General features: G+C 34.8%; 1 protein-coding gene across 4 annotated transcripts in view; it reads left to right on the top strand.

Annotated features, from left to right (window-relative positions):
• The window catches only part of LOC127877349 (uncharacterized), a 41,686-nt gene extending 30,704 nt beyond the window's left edge, over positions 1 to 10,982 (top strand). Inside the window, exons 16-21 of one of the 4 annotated variants that reach the window (XR_008048369.1) lie at positions 684 to 866; positions 1,574 to 1,641; positions 2,608 to 2,708; positions 3,337 to 3,445; positions 3,924 to 9,551; positions 9,842 to 10,982. Coding sequence is in view for 1 of the 4 variants with exons in the window: in XM_052423094.1 (XP_052279054.1) it covers positions 684 to 866; positions 1,574 to 1,641; positions 2,608 to 2,708; positions 3,337 to 3,445; positions 3,924 to 3,978 (516 nt within the window). In the remaining 3 variants the exon portion in view is untranslated. Of the gene's footprint in view, positions 1 to 683; positions 867 to 1,573; positions 1,642 to 2,607; positions 2,709 to 3,336; positions 3,446 to 3,923 lie in introns of all 4 variants that reach the window. The other 3 variants (XR_008048370.1, XR_008048368.1, XM_052423094.1) reach the window with 3 other exon arrangements.
• The last annotated feature ends 6,541 nt before the right edge of the window (positions 10,983 to 17,523 follow it).

Raw genomic sequence — 17,523 nt, 5'->3', positions numbered from 1 at the left:
ATATTTAATCATTGACAACAAAAAAAAATTTTTTACTCATCTTTATACATGTACAAAGAAATCTTATTGGAGTTGAAACAAGAGTTCACATATTGGCTTGATAGGTTCAAGTTAGCGTTTAATTTAACAAAAAAATCAAAAACACTTTTGTTAATTTTGAGAGCTTGTAAATTTCATTTGAAAACAATTTGCATTCGTGAAATGTATATGTTTTCTTGTTTAACTCTTTCATTGCGGGAACCGAATTTTGAAGGTCTGTGCAAACAGTTTGGATCCAGATGAGATGCCATAGAACGTGGCGTCTAATCAGGATCCAAACTGTTTGCTATTCTGATAGTATTCTTTGAAAAAAAATCGAAGAAAATGCTAATTTAAGAAATTTAGCAGACAACATTTTAGCAGACAACAAATTTCCCAGCATGCAAAGGGTTAAAATGAGCAACACTCGGGAAAATGGGGTTTAAAGCATGTGAGTAAAGTGTCGTCCCAGGGACTACCTTTTCCGCTCAGACTGGATTTTTCTTTAGATGAGACCCCCTTTAAATAAAAATCCATAAAAGGGGATAGTGTTGTCCCTGATTAGCCTGTGTGGACTGCGCAGGCTAGTCTGAGATGACACTTACGCCCATGCATAAACCCAGTTTTTCCAGAGCATGGTTCACCTATTTTTTCCCCGTCCACAGCTGGATGCATACATCTACCACCCTGTGGTGAGCAAGGACTACCAGGACGGCGCAGCACCAGAGTACGAGGACTACAGAGGGGAGGCCACTCTACACCACCGCCTCCGCCACGAGTGCTTCCAGAAGGCCCAGGAGGCGCACAGGCGTGGCCTCAAACAGGTCGCAGCGTTCTACTCACAGCAGGTGTGTATTGGGTGATAAGCTTTCCTCACTTTGGGACATATTTAACAAACTTGAATGGCCAGAAAGTAAAGATTACAGTTAGACTGTAGATTAGAGTTAGACTGCGTCCCTATACGGACCTTTACTCTACATATTGTGAAGGCATATGGACGAAGGCCCACAGTTGGCAATCTGTTTATGATATTTTTTATTTTATATGTCATGTATTAATTTCTATACTCTTTAGAGCAAAACAAATTTACAAAAAGATAATTTTTTGAAATGAATAACAGGAGCACCCCTGATTTGGAAATTCAGGCACAGCGGTGCCCTTGTGCTTAAAGGGCCTGAACAAAGGCTTGAAAGAGCTTGTACTGTTAATATTTAGGGGGCCGGTCATAATAAGTACAACCTCAACTGCAATTCATGTTTATATACTACATTTGTGTACACTTGTTTTATCTGCAAAAATTTTGAAAAATGAATTTTGATGCAGTAACTTGCACATAGTAATATCTTGTAATGCCATTTAAACAATATATGTTAGATTTGCTATCCTGCTGATAAAAAGGCTAAATTGCTTGTGCTGTAAAAATGTTGAAAAAAATCAATGGCTTTAGTGTTGATGGTGAATATAAATTTAGATTTAATACTACAGCATGATTAAAAATAGCGTTCTTAGAATAGACCAGTTTCAGAAATAAATTTTATAATTTTTTGTGATACAGGGCCATCAACACACTCAAAGGATTAAAGAAGCAAACATGAGGGCATCGGAACACATCTTGGCTGAAAGGTGACCTTATATTTTTGTAGTCAACTTTAACTGTTGTGTTGTTGAAAATATGTGTGTTCGATGATGTATATGCAAAACAGACTAAGGTAGTTAAGTCGCAGTTCACACCAAAATACTCAGGGCATTGTCTCCATGAAGCTGGTTAAATTAATTTGCAAATGAAAGTATGTCAGAAATGTTATTGAAAGTTGTTTTACATGTTCAATATGAAAACAATAACTGTTTGCTAAAAAAAAATTGCAGTGCTGATTTTGGTTATTGTGACTTTAGGCACATATTTCTTGTTTAGCTAGAGTGAAATTAAACGTGCATTACTTTGGTTTTACGTCGAAGTCAAACTTGTGACAGTGACAGCGTGGTTTGAGGGCGGTCTTGCAAATAAGAGTTTTGGCGCGTTCTCATTATCTTTCATCTGCTACCAAGTAATCTTTCTTCCCATGAAATTTTCTAATAAGGGTCTGTATAAGCTGTGTTTTTGGGTAAACTGGGCTCTATGCATGTGCGTTAAGTGTCGTCCCATATTAGCCTGTGCAGTATGCTCAGGCTTATCTGGGACAACACGTTTTACCTACACCGTATTTTACACTTAGAAGCGGAAAGTGTTGTCACTGATATGCCTATGTGAAGGCTAACCTGGGACAATCCTTTAACACTTTGCATGCTGGGAAATTTGTCGTCTGCTAAAATGTTGTCTGCTGAATTTCTAAAATTAGCATTTTCTTCGATTTTTTTCTAGGAATACTATCAGAATAGCAAACAGTTTGGATCCTGATGAGACGCCACGTTTTGTGGCGTCTCATCTGGATCCAAACTGTTTGCCAAGGCCTTCAAAATTTGATTCCCGCACTGAGAGAGTTAGGCGCATGCATTAAAGGCCAGTTTTTCCAGATAGCGGTTCATATAGGCTTATTGCTTATAATATAGCTTAAATAAACCGGTTGCAGCTAGGGTATGGCTGTGTTTCAGGCGGGAGCTTCTAGATGAGCACAATACTCTGGACCTCCATGGTCTCCATATAGATGAGGCATTGGTGGCCCTGGAACGCATCATCACACAGAAAATAAGTGGTATGTCACCTAAATGTTGTGTGATAGAAACTGGTTTTTGTCACCTAGGTCAGAAACTGCTTAATTGCATAGAAACAAAGTTGTATGCAATCTTATTTTTCTAGTTCTAGAAACAGTGTGATATGTTCCCTTAGTTTTCATGGTATATAAAAATTGCAAACATATAGAAATATACAAATTTATTGAGTGTATTACAAAATGTTTTAATGATACCTTACATTTACATGAATGGCTCGAAATGAAATCTTGAAATGCAAAATAGGAAACACAATTATTAAAAGAGGCTGTAATGTTTTGATCAGTAGGGCAGAAGATAGTTTGGCGGAACAAATGCTGTGGTCTATCTTTATGATCCATAATACAGTTTTAGTTAGTTACACTTTGAACACAGTTTCAGTCCCATGTTTTTTCAACATTTCGTAGACAATTTCTAGGGGCCATGGCATAGTAGAACCTTTCTTACTTGCATCCCAGTTAAGGTTTAAACAAATAAAATGGTTGAGCTGACTAATTTGTGTTGTTGATCTATTTTTAATTAGACATTGTATATTTAAATCGGAAGACTTTCCACCATGTTATGACAAGGTTATTAGCAATTTTGCAGTGCCACTTGTTTTTTATGACATAGAGAGACGTAAACACCTGATAGTGATCACCGGGCGGGGGGCTCACAGCCGAGGGGGCGTGGCGAGGCTGAGACCTGCCGTCCTGCAGTACCTGAAGAAGCAACAGTACAGGTAGGACTGCATCTGCATTCTGGGAAAACTTGGCTTAAAACATGTGCATAACATGTTCTCTCAGATTAGCCTGTGCGGTCCCCATAGATATATCAGGGACGACACTGTCCGCTTTTTATGGAAATTTTTGCTAATAAAAAAGAATCCAGTCTTGGCAGAAAGTGAAGTCCCTGATAAGCCTGTGCTTACTGTATGGGCTAATCTGGGACAACACTTGATGTACATGAATTAAGCCGGGTTTTCTCAGAACAAGGCTCAAATAGTTAAGTGAAAGTCTTCAATAAAGTTGAGCGTGAGGGCAATTTGGTATCAAACTTTTTACATGAAATCTTATGTATTGTGTTTACAAAAGGGTAATATATACTGAAACATTCATTTACTTTTGCTATAAGCATGTATGTAAAGGGTTACAACAAAGTTCATGAAAACTTTATTTTCTTCTATGTTACTTACCCCGGGATCTGTGCTCTATTTGTAGCTATAGTGAAGAGCAGACAGGCGTGCTGAAGGTATCATTGAAAAATGCAGCGTAAGATTGGGTCAGGTCATTTAGTATCTACGCCATCTCATTGAAGTATGCAGAGTATTGCTCGCAGTGGTTCTGTAGCAATAAGCCATCTGGAATGGTCTTGTCTTATCTACAACTACACATGTCATTTTGTTTGAAATGTGTAGGTTCGATCTTTCATGCTGGTTACAGTGTAAAGGTGCGATCTTAAAGTGTGTAGTTACAATATTTCCTGTATTTTTTTTACTAAACAAATTTTAATAAGTCTTGAAAGTTTGCTCAAAATGAATAAGAAAGTACTAATGTGTAGATTTTTTTCATCTTTCATCAGTTTTATGTTGCAATAACCAACTGTCAAGTCAATGAAATTGCAAATATCAGGTTCAATATTAAAGGACAACAACTATATGATAATTAAAAAGATATTTTTTTGTTTTTAATGGCAATATTGGTCCTATATTTGTATATTTTAAGTACAACTACACCTTTGTAAACTTTATTAGTTGCAATTCGCCTCTACGAGTGTACAAGATGTTTTGGTCCAAAATGTGGACAGGGTTGTTCCTGACCAGACTGCGTGAATGCTCAGTCTGGCCTGGAGCTAAGCTAGGCTATTTTGCTTGACCTACTTTTGGTTGACACCGCTTACATGAGTTGTATATAACATTTTTTAATATACTTAGATGATTGGTATTGGATTTGTATATATATGTGTACGTTTTATATTTTATAATGAAAATTGATTCTGTAATTGTTAACAATGTATGTTTTAATACTCTTCAGCATGAATTAATTGTCTCATTTCAGAACTCATTGTCATCTCATTAAAGCGAGTATGTACGATTTTTATATGTGTTAAATTGTAATATATTGATAAAATTATGTTACAATAACACAAAAAGGCAAGCAAAATTATACATTGAAGACGAATGTCATAAAATGCAGCAAAGACAAATTAGCGCATTGCATTATTGAAGATAGGAACTTCATATTTGGCATGCATGTGTATCTCACGGAGCTGCACATTTTGAATGGTGAAAGGTCAAGGTCAAGGTCATCTTTAAAGGTCAAGGGTCAAATATCATTGTATTTTTCTTTCCAAAAACTTTAACCTTCGTTAAAGTTTGGTCATAACCTTTTTAATATTGAAGATAGCAACTTGATATTTGGCATGCATGTGTATAACATGGAGCTGCACGTTTTGAGTGGTGAAAGGTCAAGGTCATCCTTCAAGGTCAAAGGTCAAATTTATGGCTTCAAAGTGGAGCAATAGGGGGCATTGTGTTTCTGACAAACACATCTCTTGTTTAAAATTTATATTGAAATATATGTATAATAAGTTTTTTACACATTTTATATAAATTCATAAATATTTTACAAAATCGTCATACTGGCTTTAACATTAAATTATATTTGATACTCTATGCAATAGCTGAATAGAATATATTTTTTAGATGAATTCATATTCAATTCATTGACTCGGCTGCATATAGCTAGAAACTGTGTTTTTTTTTAAATTAAGTTAAAATATAGACAGATATAAAAATCTAGATAGTAACTAGGCATATTGCCTTTCTAGTTATATACTAGCGATCTCAGAATTCTCTTAGGTGTCTTAGATGCATAATTTATGAACTTCAAACGACCTTGAGCAGAGGTGAAGTAAATAAATAGTTGTATATTTGTATGTATATATAACCATTATGCACATTGAAACAATGAATTTAACATAAAATATTTAAAAATGTTCAATGTTTACCAAATTTTAATAAATTTGTACTGTGATTATTATGACAAATTTCAATATTTTCCTCACTTACAGATATACTAATGTAATGATTATTATTAATTGTTTATTGTTCTTTTACATTTACATCTCTGAAGTGCTTATACTATGTTTGTAAATATGATTGTTACAATTTTATTTGAATGTCGTTTTTAAACGAAATGTACTTGCAATTTTGCTGTTGTTACTCCGTTTTTCTCAAAATAATATTAATGCATGTAGTTACATTGTGTCATTTGAGTATGGTTATCTTGTTGGAAGGTAAATCAAAATTAGTCGTGCTCTGTGAAAAAGGGGTTTACTGCATGTGCGTAAAGTGTCGTCCCAGATTAGCCTGTGCAGTCCACACAGGCTAATCAGGGACAACACTTTCTGCCTATACTTCATTATGCTCCCCCAAAAAATTTGGAGGGGAGCATATAGTCGCTGCTTCGTCTGTCCGTCCGTGTGTCCGTCCGTGCACAATTTTTGTCCGGGCTATTTCTCAGCAATTAATGACCGCAAATCAATGAAACTTTATGGGAAGCTTCACTACCAAGAGGAGATGTGCATATTATCAGCCGGTTCTGGTCGGATGATTTTTCACAGAGTTATGGCCCTTTGATATTTTCCATTAACTGTACATATAGTGCAAATCTTGTCCGGGCTATTTCTAAGCAACTAATGAACGGAATTCAATGAAACTTTATGGGAAGCTTCACTACCAAGAGGAGATGTGCATATTATCAGCAGGTTTTGGTCGGATGATTTTTCACAGAGTTATGGCCCTTTGAAATTTTCTATAAAAAAATTATTGTCCCCCCAACTACTGTGCCGTCAAGACGTTTCCTTTTATCTGAATATATAGTGCAATATTGTGACAAAAAGACCTTTGGGGAGCTTCACCCGTCTGCGACAGTTTCTTGTTTATTCTAAGAAGAGACTTTCTTAAAATGTAAATTATCATAAAAGCGGAAAGTGTCGTCCCTGATTAGCCTGTGCGGACTGCACAGGCTAATCTGGGATGTCACTTTACACACATGCATTAAAGCCTTTTTCACAGAGCACGGCCTAAATGTATATTTGTTACGTGGTATATGTGAGTCAGGTTAAGATTGACTGATAATCATTAATCAGTGATGTTGCTGTATATAATGTATGTAATATTGTTGACATTTTGTTTGAATATATATCTTTTATTTTGTTTGTTATTACAGTATTCTATACATTTAAAATGCATTCATTTTAACAGTGTACAAGTGAGTTATACAGAACACACAAAGCAGGGTTACTCATTGATTTGGGCACTAAATCAAAATATGATACCTTTTAATTGTAATACTGAAGATCCATTCACTGTTAACAGTTACATTTTTGAATTGTGTAATTATTTATGTATTTATGTATACATTTGCATCATTGGTGATAGGAAATATTAAGAAATGTGTATTCATACAGTTTCCACATTAATCATTAAGCATGAATTCATTTGAATAGACAAGTACATCTTTTCATATGTTATTTCAATACATGTAAATATGCTTATCTTTTTTCTGATATTTGCCCTGTAGGACTTACCGGTATGATTGACTGGTATTCTTATGTGCCCACATGAAATGTGTACTCACCTTAAAAAAATCACTAATTATGGTTTGAAAATCAAAATAACATTTTCCTATTTCAATAACATCAATTTATAATATTTGAATATGATGTTTTTTTTTATTATTATGGTCTGGTAATTTCCTTAATGTCCCACAGTGCATGATAAAAAATACCTGAACATGACAGTAAATACAATTATTTGACAAAATAATGATTTTTATGTATTCGATTTAATTTTTATTTCATGGAAAAAGATGTGCAGTAAGTTCCTGTTTGCATACATGTGTCAGTGAACAATCAATATTCTAAAGCAGATGTGACATTTTGCATTTTCAAGAATGAATTATGAAAGTATCAATTATAGATATGGGAATGGTTTTGAGCATCTAAGTATAGATATGGGTATTGAAATCAGAAATTTGCTTGTATACAAATGCATATAGATTTGAAAGTATCAGTATCAAATTGGGTATGATAAATGTCATTCTTGTATATAAATGGGTATCAAAAAGTAAATTTCAGTAGCGGGAAAGATATAATAGCAAATTCAATAAGTATACTGTATTGATATGAAAGAGATTGAAATTCTAGTATGAAATGTGTCCACTTTATAAAATTCTAGTATTTAAATGGGTCCAGTTTATCAAACTTCTTGTATTGAAATGGGTCCACTTTCTCAATGGGTATGCTTTCAAAAATCTTGTATCAAAATGGGTCTACTTTATCAGAGTCCCGGTATAAAAATGGGTCACATTTCGGAAGTCTCAGCGGGACACCCCTACCCTAAAAGTTGGCAAATTACCCCCCCCCTCGGGATTGTGAACGTAAAATTGCGAGTACAATATCAGGTTTTCCTAAATGCTTATTTAAGAACAAAGACAAAAGATGATGTCAATTTAACATTTTAAAAAGTTTTCACACCATTTAAGAATTTTACAAGAACAAAGCACTCCCTTGATGGATTAGGCTTTAGATGAATTGGGCTTGCCTGATGGCATCTTTATGTCCCCACCATTATAGTGGGGGGGCATATTGTTTTTGCCCTGTCTGATGGTCTATGTGTTGGTTTGTTTGCTCCAACTTAAACATTTTGCCATAAAATTTTTGCAATATTGAAGATAGCAACTTCATATTTGGCATGCATGTGTATCTCATGGAGCTGCACATTTTATGTGGTGAAAGGTCAAGGTCATCCTTCAAGGTCAAAGGTAAAATATATAGCTTCAAAGCGGCGCAGAAGGGGGCAAAGTGTTTCCGACAAACACATTTCTTGTTTACTCATCATGTAGGGCTTGCATGAGGAATTCTACACTGTGACAGATACATTTTGATGTTGTTTTCAGTTTTGGTGTTTCCAGTATATACGTTTATATGTTTGGTGTTTTCAGTATATTCATTATTATGTTAGATATATTATTTTTAGTACGTAATCATTCCAAACAGCAGTCGTATATTCTCACCATCTTTCAAAATGGTAAACATGCCCTGTTTTGCCCACATTTTTGTAATTGCATGTCAGGATGTTAATTGGTATTGATCATCATTTGTGTATACATGTTGTTCATGTCTTTGGATATTGTGCCTTTTGAGTTTCGTACCAGTGCAGTATACATGTAAATTTATGTGAATGTGACTTTCAAGAGACTTCACCATGCCAACATAAGCTGTGTACTGAACTTTTTTGACATACTTTTTCATGGTTTTCATTGTCCTCCATGTCATTTAATTTAAGTTTAATTTTAAACTGACATAATTGATAATAATTTGAAATAAATATTCATTAATTCAATCACCGCCACAACTTAAGTATTACAATTCATTTACATTTCTATAATCTATATACATTAAGCCAAAGGGAAACATGAATTGTTTATGACAAAGACATTGCTCATTCAAAGTTTAATTAAAAGTACACACATTATGCTTTTATGCTGTAAAGGTTATTGCCATGAATACAGAATGATACCGCTTGTTTCAGAGTGCAACATTTTAAGTGATGTTACATGCAACAAAAGTTGCAATGCACGGTATGGAATTTTTATGCCCCCCTTCGAAGAAGAGGGGGTATATTGCTTTGCTCATGTCGGTCTGTCGGTCCGTCCACCAGGTGGTTGTCAGACGATAACTCAAGAACGCTTGGGCCTAGGATCATGAAACTTCATAGGTACATTGATCATGACTCGCTGATGACCCCTATTGATTTTGAGGTCACTAGGTCAAAGGTCAAGGTCACGGTGACCAGAAATAGTAAAATGGTTTTTGAATGATAACTCAAGAACGCATACGCCTAGGATCATGAAACTTCATGGGTAGATTGATCATGACTTGCAGATGACCCCTATAGATTTTGAGGTCACTAGGTCAAAGGTCAAGGTCACGGTGACCCGAAATAGTAAAATGGTTTCCGGATGATAACTCAAGAACGCATACGCCTAGGATCATGAAACTTCATGGGTAGATTGATCATGACTTGCAGATGACCCCTATTGATTTTGAGGTCACTAGGTCAAAGGTCAAGGTCACGGTGACCCGAAATAGTAAAATGGTTTTCGGATGATAACTCAAGAACGCATACGCCTAGGATCATGAAACTTCATAGCTACATTGATCATGACTTGCAGATGACCCCTATTGATTTTGAGGTCACAAGGTCAAAGGTCAAGGTCACGGTGACCCGAAATAGTAAAATGATTTTCGGATGATAACTCAAGAACGCTTTTGCCTAGGATCATGATACTTCATAGCTACATTGATCGTGACCCGCAGATGACCCCTATTGATTTTCAGGTCACTAGGTCAAAGGTCAAGGTCACAGTGACAAAAATCGTATTCACACAATGGCTGCCACTACAACGGACAGCCCATATGGGGGGCATTCATGTTTTACAAACAGCCCTTGTTAGTTATTTAAATGTTGAGGCGTATTGTATATAATCACTGGTCTGATAGGTGATGTCACTTGGGTCATTCTAAATGGCAATATTTGAAATATTTTATATACATAAATAATTACACCATAGAAAATTAAATACAATTAAATTTTCTAAATCTTTGATGCGTTTTATGTTTTGCTAAGTCAGCATGAATCAATATTTTTTTCATGTATTTCTGTAGTAGATTACAGTTGAGCTGCTATGATTTGTTGTTACAGGTTTTGATAGCAAAGTGTAACTTCTATACCAATAAACATATATTGTACATCACATGACATGGACCAACATGATTCAGGGAGTAAAACGCATATGCAGTTCTTCTTGTACTTATGTGTGCACATTATTCTAACATGAACAGCTTATCATCCCATATTTTATATCTAGTTACACATGTAGGACATTGGTATGTAAACTGTAGTAATTTTAGTAATAATAATTGTAACTAAAACAGTTTTTTGGTAGTTGTTGTTCTGCCTGATAACATATTAATATTTAATTGTATATACGATATAGTTGTACAGATGTATGCAATTAACATGCTAAAACTATATTAGACGCAAGCTTAATATTTGCCTTTACATATAATAATGTATACATGTATATATTCAATGAATTATGTTCATTTATAGCAAAATAAGTATTTTAAATATAGACTTTTAACTAGCCTTACAATGTTTTGAGTGCACACGTGTGGTATATATTTTGTTTTAATAAAGTCACATTTTATGTGAGTGTTGTTTTATTTTAAATGTCTGTACCAATAGGATAGATAGGCAGTGCTCACGCTGCTGCCAGACATTATCGCCAATGGCGATTATTTTATCCAACTGGCTATTATTTCATAAAATTGTCTAGAAAAAATGGCGATTATTTTATCCTCCTACATCAAACAAGAAATATCTTTAAAAAAGATATACGGCGTTGATTGTGGTCGATGTTTATGAACGATCAAAAGTTATCTCTATGAGATAAAAAGTAGCGGATCCCTTTTTTCTGCGCAGTTCTTAGCTACATCACAAGCAAATCAATTACGGGGTGTTGCGCCAGATTTCGTGGCTTATTTTGCTTTATGTGATATTATTACTCAGATATCTATATTTACAGAATAGAAAAAAACAAGAAACATGAAAATAAACGAGTGCATATAGGTAATCCGGCAATACTCGAATCTTATTTAATTGAATAATTATAGTATAGTGAATTATTGTGCTCATGCTTAATAAACTGGTCTAAATGGATAAATATTTCTTATTAATTTTATCAAAATTGGTCCTTATCATGCAAATGTTGAAAACATATTAAAAATCGATGATTGACATACCACAATAATATCGCCGAATATCTTTATTAAGTATCTTTCTGAACTAAACAGACTTCAAGTGCACAAAGTTTACGAGACGGCGTTTATATAAAGATTTCTGCAACTGACCGCAAACTGACCTTGATACCTTGCGGATTGGAATGCAATGCATTAAAGTTAGGTAACAATTCTGCTGCTGAAACGACGGCTTGTTTACGCCAACTGTACACGACCAAGGCAACAGCTGTGCCTAAAATATTGATATATCGACAAAACGACTAAACGAACTATTTACTCCATCAGACAAAAATAGCATAGATTCCAATTGTTTCCTTCAATGAAAAGATCGCAACCCATTCTGCGAACTCCGGTGATGAACTGTATATAAACTCTGACTTTCACACACTGGCCGCGAATTGACCCGAAACCTCGCGGGTTGAAATGCAATGCAAGTAAGTACTAAATATGAGAATATAGCCTTTAGTATAAACGCTTTTGCGCTGGTATTTCTCTGAAAATAAAAGGTGAACGCACAAACTGTATTTATGTCGAAAATTGATTGTAAAACTGTTCTATCTATTGAGCCTTTTCATTAGAGATAAAATTGTTTCATGCAGTAAAACAGTGTTACAAAGACGCGGATATGTTTCCAATGTTCTGGTGTTATACTCAAATCAGCCAATGGAATAAATGAAGTGTATTCATTCGTACCTAGCCGCGGGAAATTTTATTTGAATATTATTGGACACTTACAAAGGTCAAGTCAGGGTGAAAAGCTGGCTTAATACAGCTTACGCCGAAAAACAAAGTGTCTCTAAATGTTGTCCAGCGAATGCGAAACGCCTGCAAATCGGGCCATCAAGCAGGAAAAATCGATAACGAGATTACCTGTGTACACACTCGACCCTGTGTATTGTCATACACGCGTCAATAACTTTTGCGACATTGTGGCCTAGAGCGTTTTTCTCAATCAGTGTCCGACAGTAGTGATATATTTCGGGAAAAAACGTTTTTAATCTCCCCGTGCTTTACCAATTATCGGTAACTGTTAGATCTTTGCTAATTTTTCGCCAATTATTATTTAATCGTCATGAAATCGCTGCTTATATTGTCGGCTGGTTTGTTTTTCACGCCGTTTTTTCTGCAATAAGATTACGTTGAACATTGCTTGATGAAATAATTATTTAATCGCCATCAACTAATTATCCCCGTAATTACCGCTGTTTGTTGTCTGCTTTAACATAATGATTTCAATTTTTAACCAGGTAACCTGGTTTTCCCAATTCAAAGGGACCCGGCATATGCCATGACCAGCAAACACGTGTTTGGAATTACACTGAGGTGGTGTATTTTAACTCACACGCTGTGACGTTAATTGATGTAAACATGATCGGCATTGCCAAAGTGTTATTTTTGGAGTAAATCATTTACAATTGATATTGGCCTCTGCCTACAATATTGCGGCCGATGGCAAACATCGTATTAAGAGATAACGTAGTCGAACGATATGCACATTTTAGATTATGCATATTAATATTTGATATTATGCATATTTCATGTACAAAACCGTACAATTATTCGGATTACCGTTTTCGGATACTGTTTTTTTTCGTCAATTATGATTTATTTTCGAAGTTCATAATAGCAAAATTAGAATGACGAATACACATGTGGTGATACGGAAGGTGTGGTTTATAATATTTCAAGTTGTATTATAATATTTCAAGTTGTATTCACCAAAAATTGCAATTGGAAAAACTATAAAAAAAATGTATAATTAGTAAGGGCTCTGGGTGGGTTGGGGCCTCTGCCCTTAATTCTTATGTGTATGTAACTGTAGCTGAGATCTGGTTTGTTAAGTCACACTCACAGCATTGATTGTATTCTTTATTGTAAAGCCATGATAATATTTTATAAGAAAATGGCACACTGATATTATGCTTGTTTTTAAGTGTACCGGTATATTTATATTATAACTTTAATCCAATAGATATACATTTAATAAAACATAGATAAAATGAGATTCATTGTTTTTTCTTTCTTTTTGCGTTCAGTTCCGTTTTGCGGAAAAGTCCGCATATGTTTTGGCTATTATTTTTTTAAGTAAAAAAATTATGGCTATTATTTTCTGAAGGCCAGAGTGAGCACTGGATAGGGTTATTTAAGGGTAGGCTTCCTCCACAAACTCTTGCATATTTGACTGCGGGACAATCTCTAGTGATCCGCTACAAAGAATATTCAAATTATTTCCAATCTATTTGTAAAGACTAAACGGAGCACATTATGGCACTTTCGAGTCTCGTGTATAGATATGACTTATTGGATCAATACTTGGAAGAGTGCAATTGGAATCTCGTTCATGATACTTTAGCGTATATAACATGAATCATAATGTGAATCTATTGAAAACGAACTAAGAATACCCGACATGAATCTATTGAAAAAGAACTGAGAATACACGATGTTAATCTATTGAATAAGAACTGAGAATACACGATGTGAATCTATTGAATAAGAACTGGGAATACACGATCTGAATCGATTGGGTAAGAGTTGAGAAAACACTATATGTGAATCTATTGACTAAGAACTGAGAATGCACGTCGTTGAACGATTTTATAAGAACTGAGAATACCCGATATAAATCTATTGAATCAGAACTGAGCATAGACGATGTGAATCTATTGAATACGAACTGATACAACACGATGCGAATCTTTTGAATAAGAACTGAGAATGCGCTATGTGAATCTATTACATAAGCACTGAGAATATAAGATGTTAATATATTGAATAGATACTGACAATACGCAATAGGCATCTATTGAATAAGAACAGATAATACACGATGTGAATCTATTGAATAAGAACAGAGAATACACAATGTGAATCTATTGAATAAGAACTGAGAATACACGATGTGAATCGATTGAGTCAGAGTTGTGAATCAATTGAAGAAGAACTGAGAATGCGCGATGTGAAACGATTGAGTAAGAACTGAGAATACCCGATATGAATCTGTTGAATCGGAACTGAGCATACACGATGTGTATCTGTTGAATCAGAACTGAGCATACACGATGTGAATCTATTGAATAAGAGCTGAGACAACACGATCTATTGCATAAGAACTGAGAATATACAACGTGAATCTATTGAATAAGAACTGACAATACACAATGAGCATCAATTTAATGAAGAACAGAGAATACAGGATGTGAATCTATTGAATAAGAACTGAAACACCATGTGAATCTTTTGAATAAGAACCGAGAATACACGATGTGAATCTATTGAATAAGAACTGAGAATACACGATGTGAATCGATTGAGTAAGAACTGAGAATACAATATGTGAATCTTTTGAATAAGAACTAAGAGTACACGATGTGAATCGATCGAGTAAGACCCTATAATATACTATTTGAATATATTCAATAAGAACTAAGAATACGCGATATGAATCGTTTTATTAAGAAGTGGGAGTACACTGTGTGAAACTATTAAATAAGAACTTAATATACACGATGAGTTACACCCGGGAAAACACGATGTGAATCTATTCAATAAGAACGGAGAATACACGATGTGAATCGTTTGAATAAGAACTGAGAATACACTGTGTGGATCGATTGAGTTAGACCCGAGAAAACACTGTGTGAGTCTATTAAATAAGAACATAGAATACACGATGTGAATCGATTGAGTAAGAATTGAAAATATACGATGTGAATCGATTAAAAAAGAAATGAAAAGACACGATGTGAGTCGGTTGAGTAAGACCCGAGAAATAACAATCTGATTCTATTAAGTAAAAGCTGAGAATACAAGATGTGAATCGATTGAGTAGGAGCAAAGAATGCACCATGTGAATCGATTGTGTAAAAACTGAGAATACACTTTAATGCACCATGTGAACCGATTGTGTAAAAACTGAGAATACACTTTGTGAATATATTGAATAAGAACTGAGAATACAAGATGTGAATCGATTGAATAAGAACTGAGAATGGACGATGTGAATCCATTGAATGAAACCTGGGAACACACTATGTAAATCGAAATAACAAAACCGAATAGTGCTGTATGTGAATCGATTGAACAAGACCAGAGAACACGCAATGTGCTTCTATTGAACAAGACTCGATCCTACAAGATGTGAATCTCTAGGAAAAAGACTTGAGAAAACAAGATGTGAATCTCTTGGAAAAAGATATTACAAAAGATGTGTATCCTTTGAAAAATATCTCAGAATATTTTTGAATAGAAGGATTTAGTGAGCAAGACCGGGGATTAAACGATGTGAATCTCGTGAACAACACCCGAGAAAACACGATATAAATATCTTGAAACACGACCCAAAAAAGCAGAATGTTAATCTCTTGAACAAGACCCGACAAAACACGATGTGAATCGATTGAATAAGACCTGAGAATGCCCTATGTGAATCTCATGGGGAAAACAACTTGAGAATATACGATGTGAATTTATTTAGCAACATCTTAGAACACACAACGTGAACCTATTGAACAAGGAATAAGAGTACACGATGTGAATCTACTAAGCAATACCTCAAAATACACGATGCGCATGTGCCGGAAATCACAATAATGAATGCATTGAACACGACTTGAGGTCTTACTACGTTAATGTATTAAACAATACTTTTAAAAACACGATTTGATTTAATTGAACAAGACACGATACTACTCGATTTGAATGAATGGAACAATACAGGAGTATTGTTGGAAATCGTTTGAACAAGACATGAGAATACACGATGTAAATACGACCTGAATATACACTATGCAAGTTCTCTTGAACAAGGCGTACAAACACGCTTGAACAACAATGTAATAATATTGGTAATATGTGTATTTATAGAGGCAATAACATAATTTCAAACATTTAAGTTCAGTACTGATCACTTACCCGTATCAAAAAATGACCAAACAACTTAAACAATATCGGGCCTCTGTACACGCACAAATGTAATTTCTATGTAATTCATTATAACGGAATGTAACTTTTTCTCAAATAGTCATGGGAATTCGCCCTTTGTTTAATTTGCTGGCGCGGAGCAATGATCCATGAGAATTGAGAATATTAAAAATAAAACCACATATTTTTAGAGGACGTTGAGAGGAAATGCAGATTAAAATGACGATAACTCTATATGCACAAGTTTGGTGTTATTACAAATTGCTTATTTTACTATTGCTGAGCACAAGTAATAACACATAAGTGCAACCATAACTCAAGAAGTATTGAAGGCATTTAAATGAAACTTCATGTTATGATGTATGCGCATGTTCGATGGGAAGTACATAGTACAAGGACCATAACAATTTCGTTTATAATAATGGATGTATTGCACTTATGTAATTCATTTTGTTCAGATAATAACCACACATTGTAATTTACTTGTGTGGCGCTAAATCTCATACTCGTGTTCTTTATATTATAGAGGACGTTCAAAAGAGGTGCGCAATACAAAACATTAACTTTTTTTATAATATTGTCAGAGATTTTACCGTTGGTTGATTGTTGTTTGCAAGGCGTAACGCCATTATTTTGCGCAGGTATTTGAAAGAAAACAACACATATTGACAGAACTAGTTGATTCATCTTTCTTAGCTCCACCGCGTCTAGTCAGAAATAGCTCATTTTAATAAGGGGTCATCATTGGGGACATTCATCTGTACCGAGAGAGCGCATGTAACTTCTGGATTCGACGGTCCATGCGATACAGATTCATTTTTAACAGGATAGAATGGTTTTACAAAATGAATACGTGTTTTTTATCATTCATTTTCACTTTACAACAGTTGACTCCAGCCGAGTGTTTGTGCGGCCGTACGTGCGCTTTTCTAGACCCGCTCATGATTGCCTCTAAGGAGTCGCCAACATGTATTACAATGTATTTTCTAAACAAGGATTGACATTTAAGTATAATAGTGAAACTTC

The sequence above is a fragment of the Dreissena polymorpha genome, chromosome 4 (assembly GCF_020536995.1).
Source record: "Dreissena polymorpha isolate Duluth1 chromosome 4, UMN_Dpol_1.0, whole genome shotgun sequence".
Classification (NCBI taxonomy): domain Eukaryota; kingdom Metazoa; phylum Mollusca; class Bivalvia; order Myida; family Dreissenidae; genus Dreissena; species Dreissena polymorpha.
The sequence above is the reverse complement of the archived record's forward strand: the minus strand, read 5'-3'. Positions and strand labels throughout refer to the sequence as shown.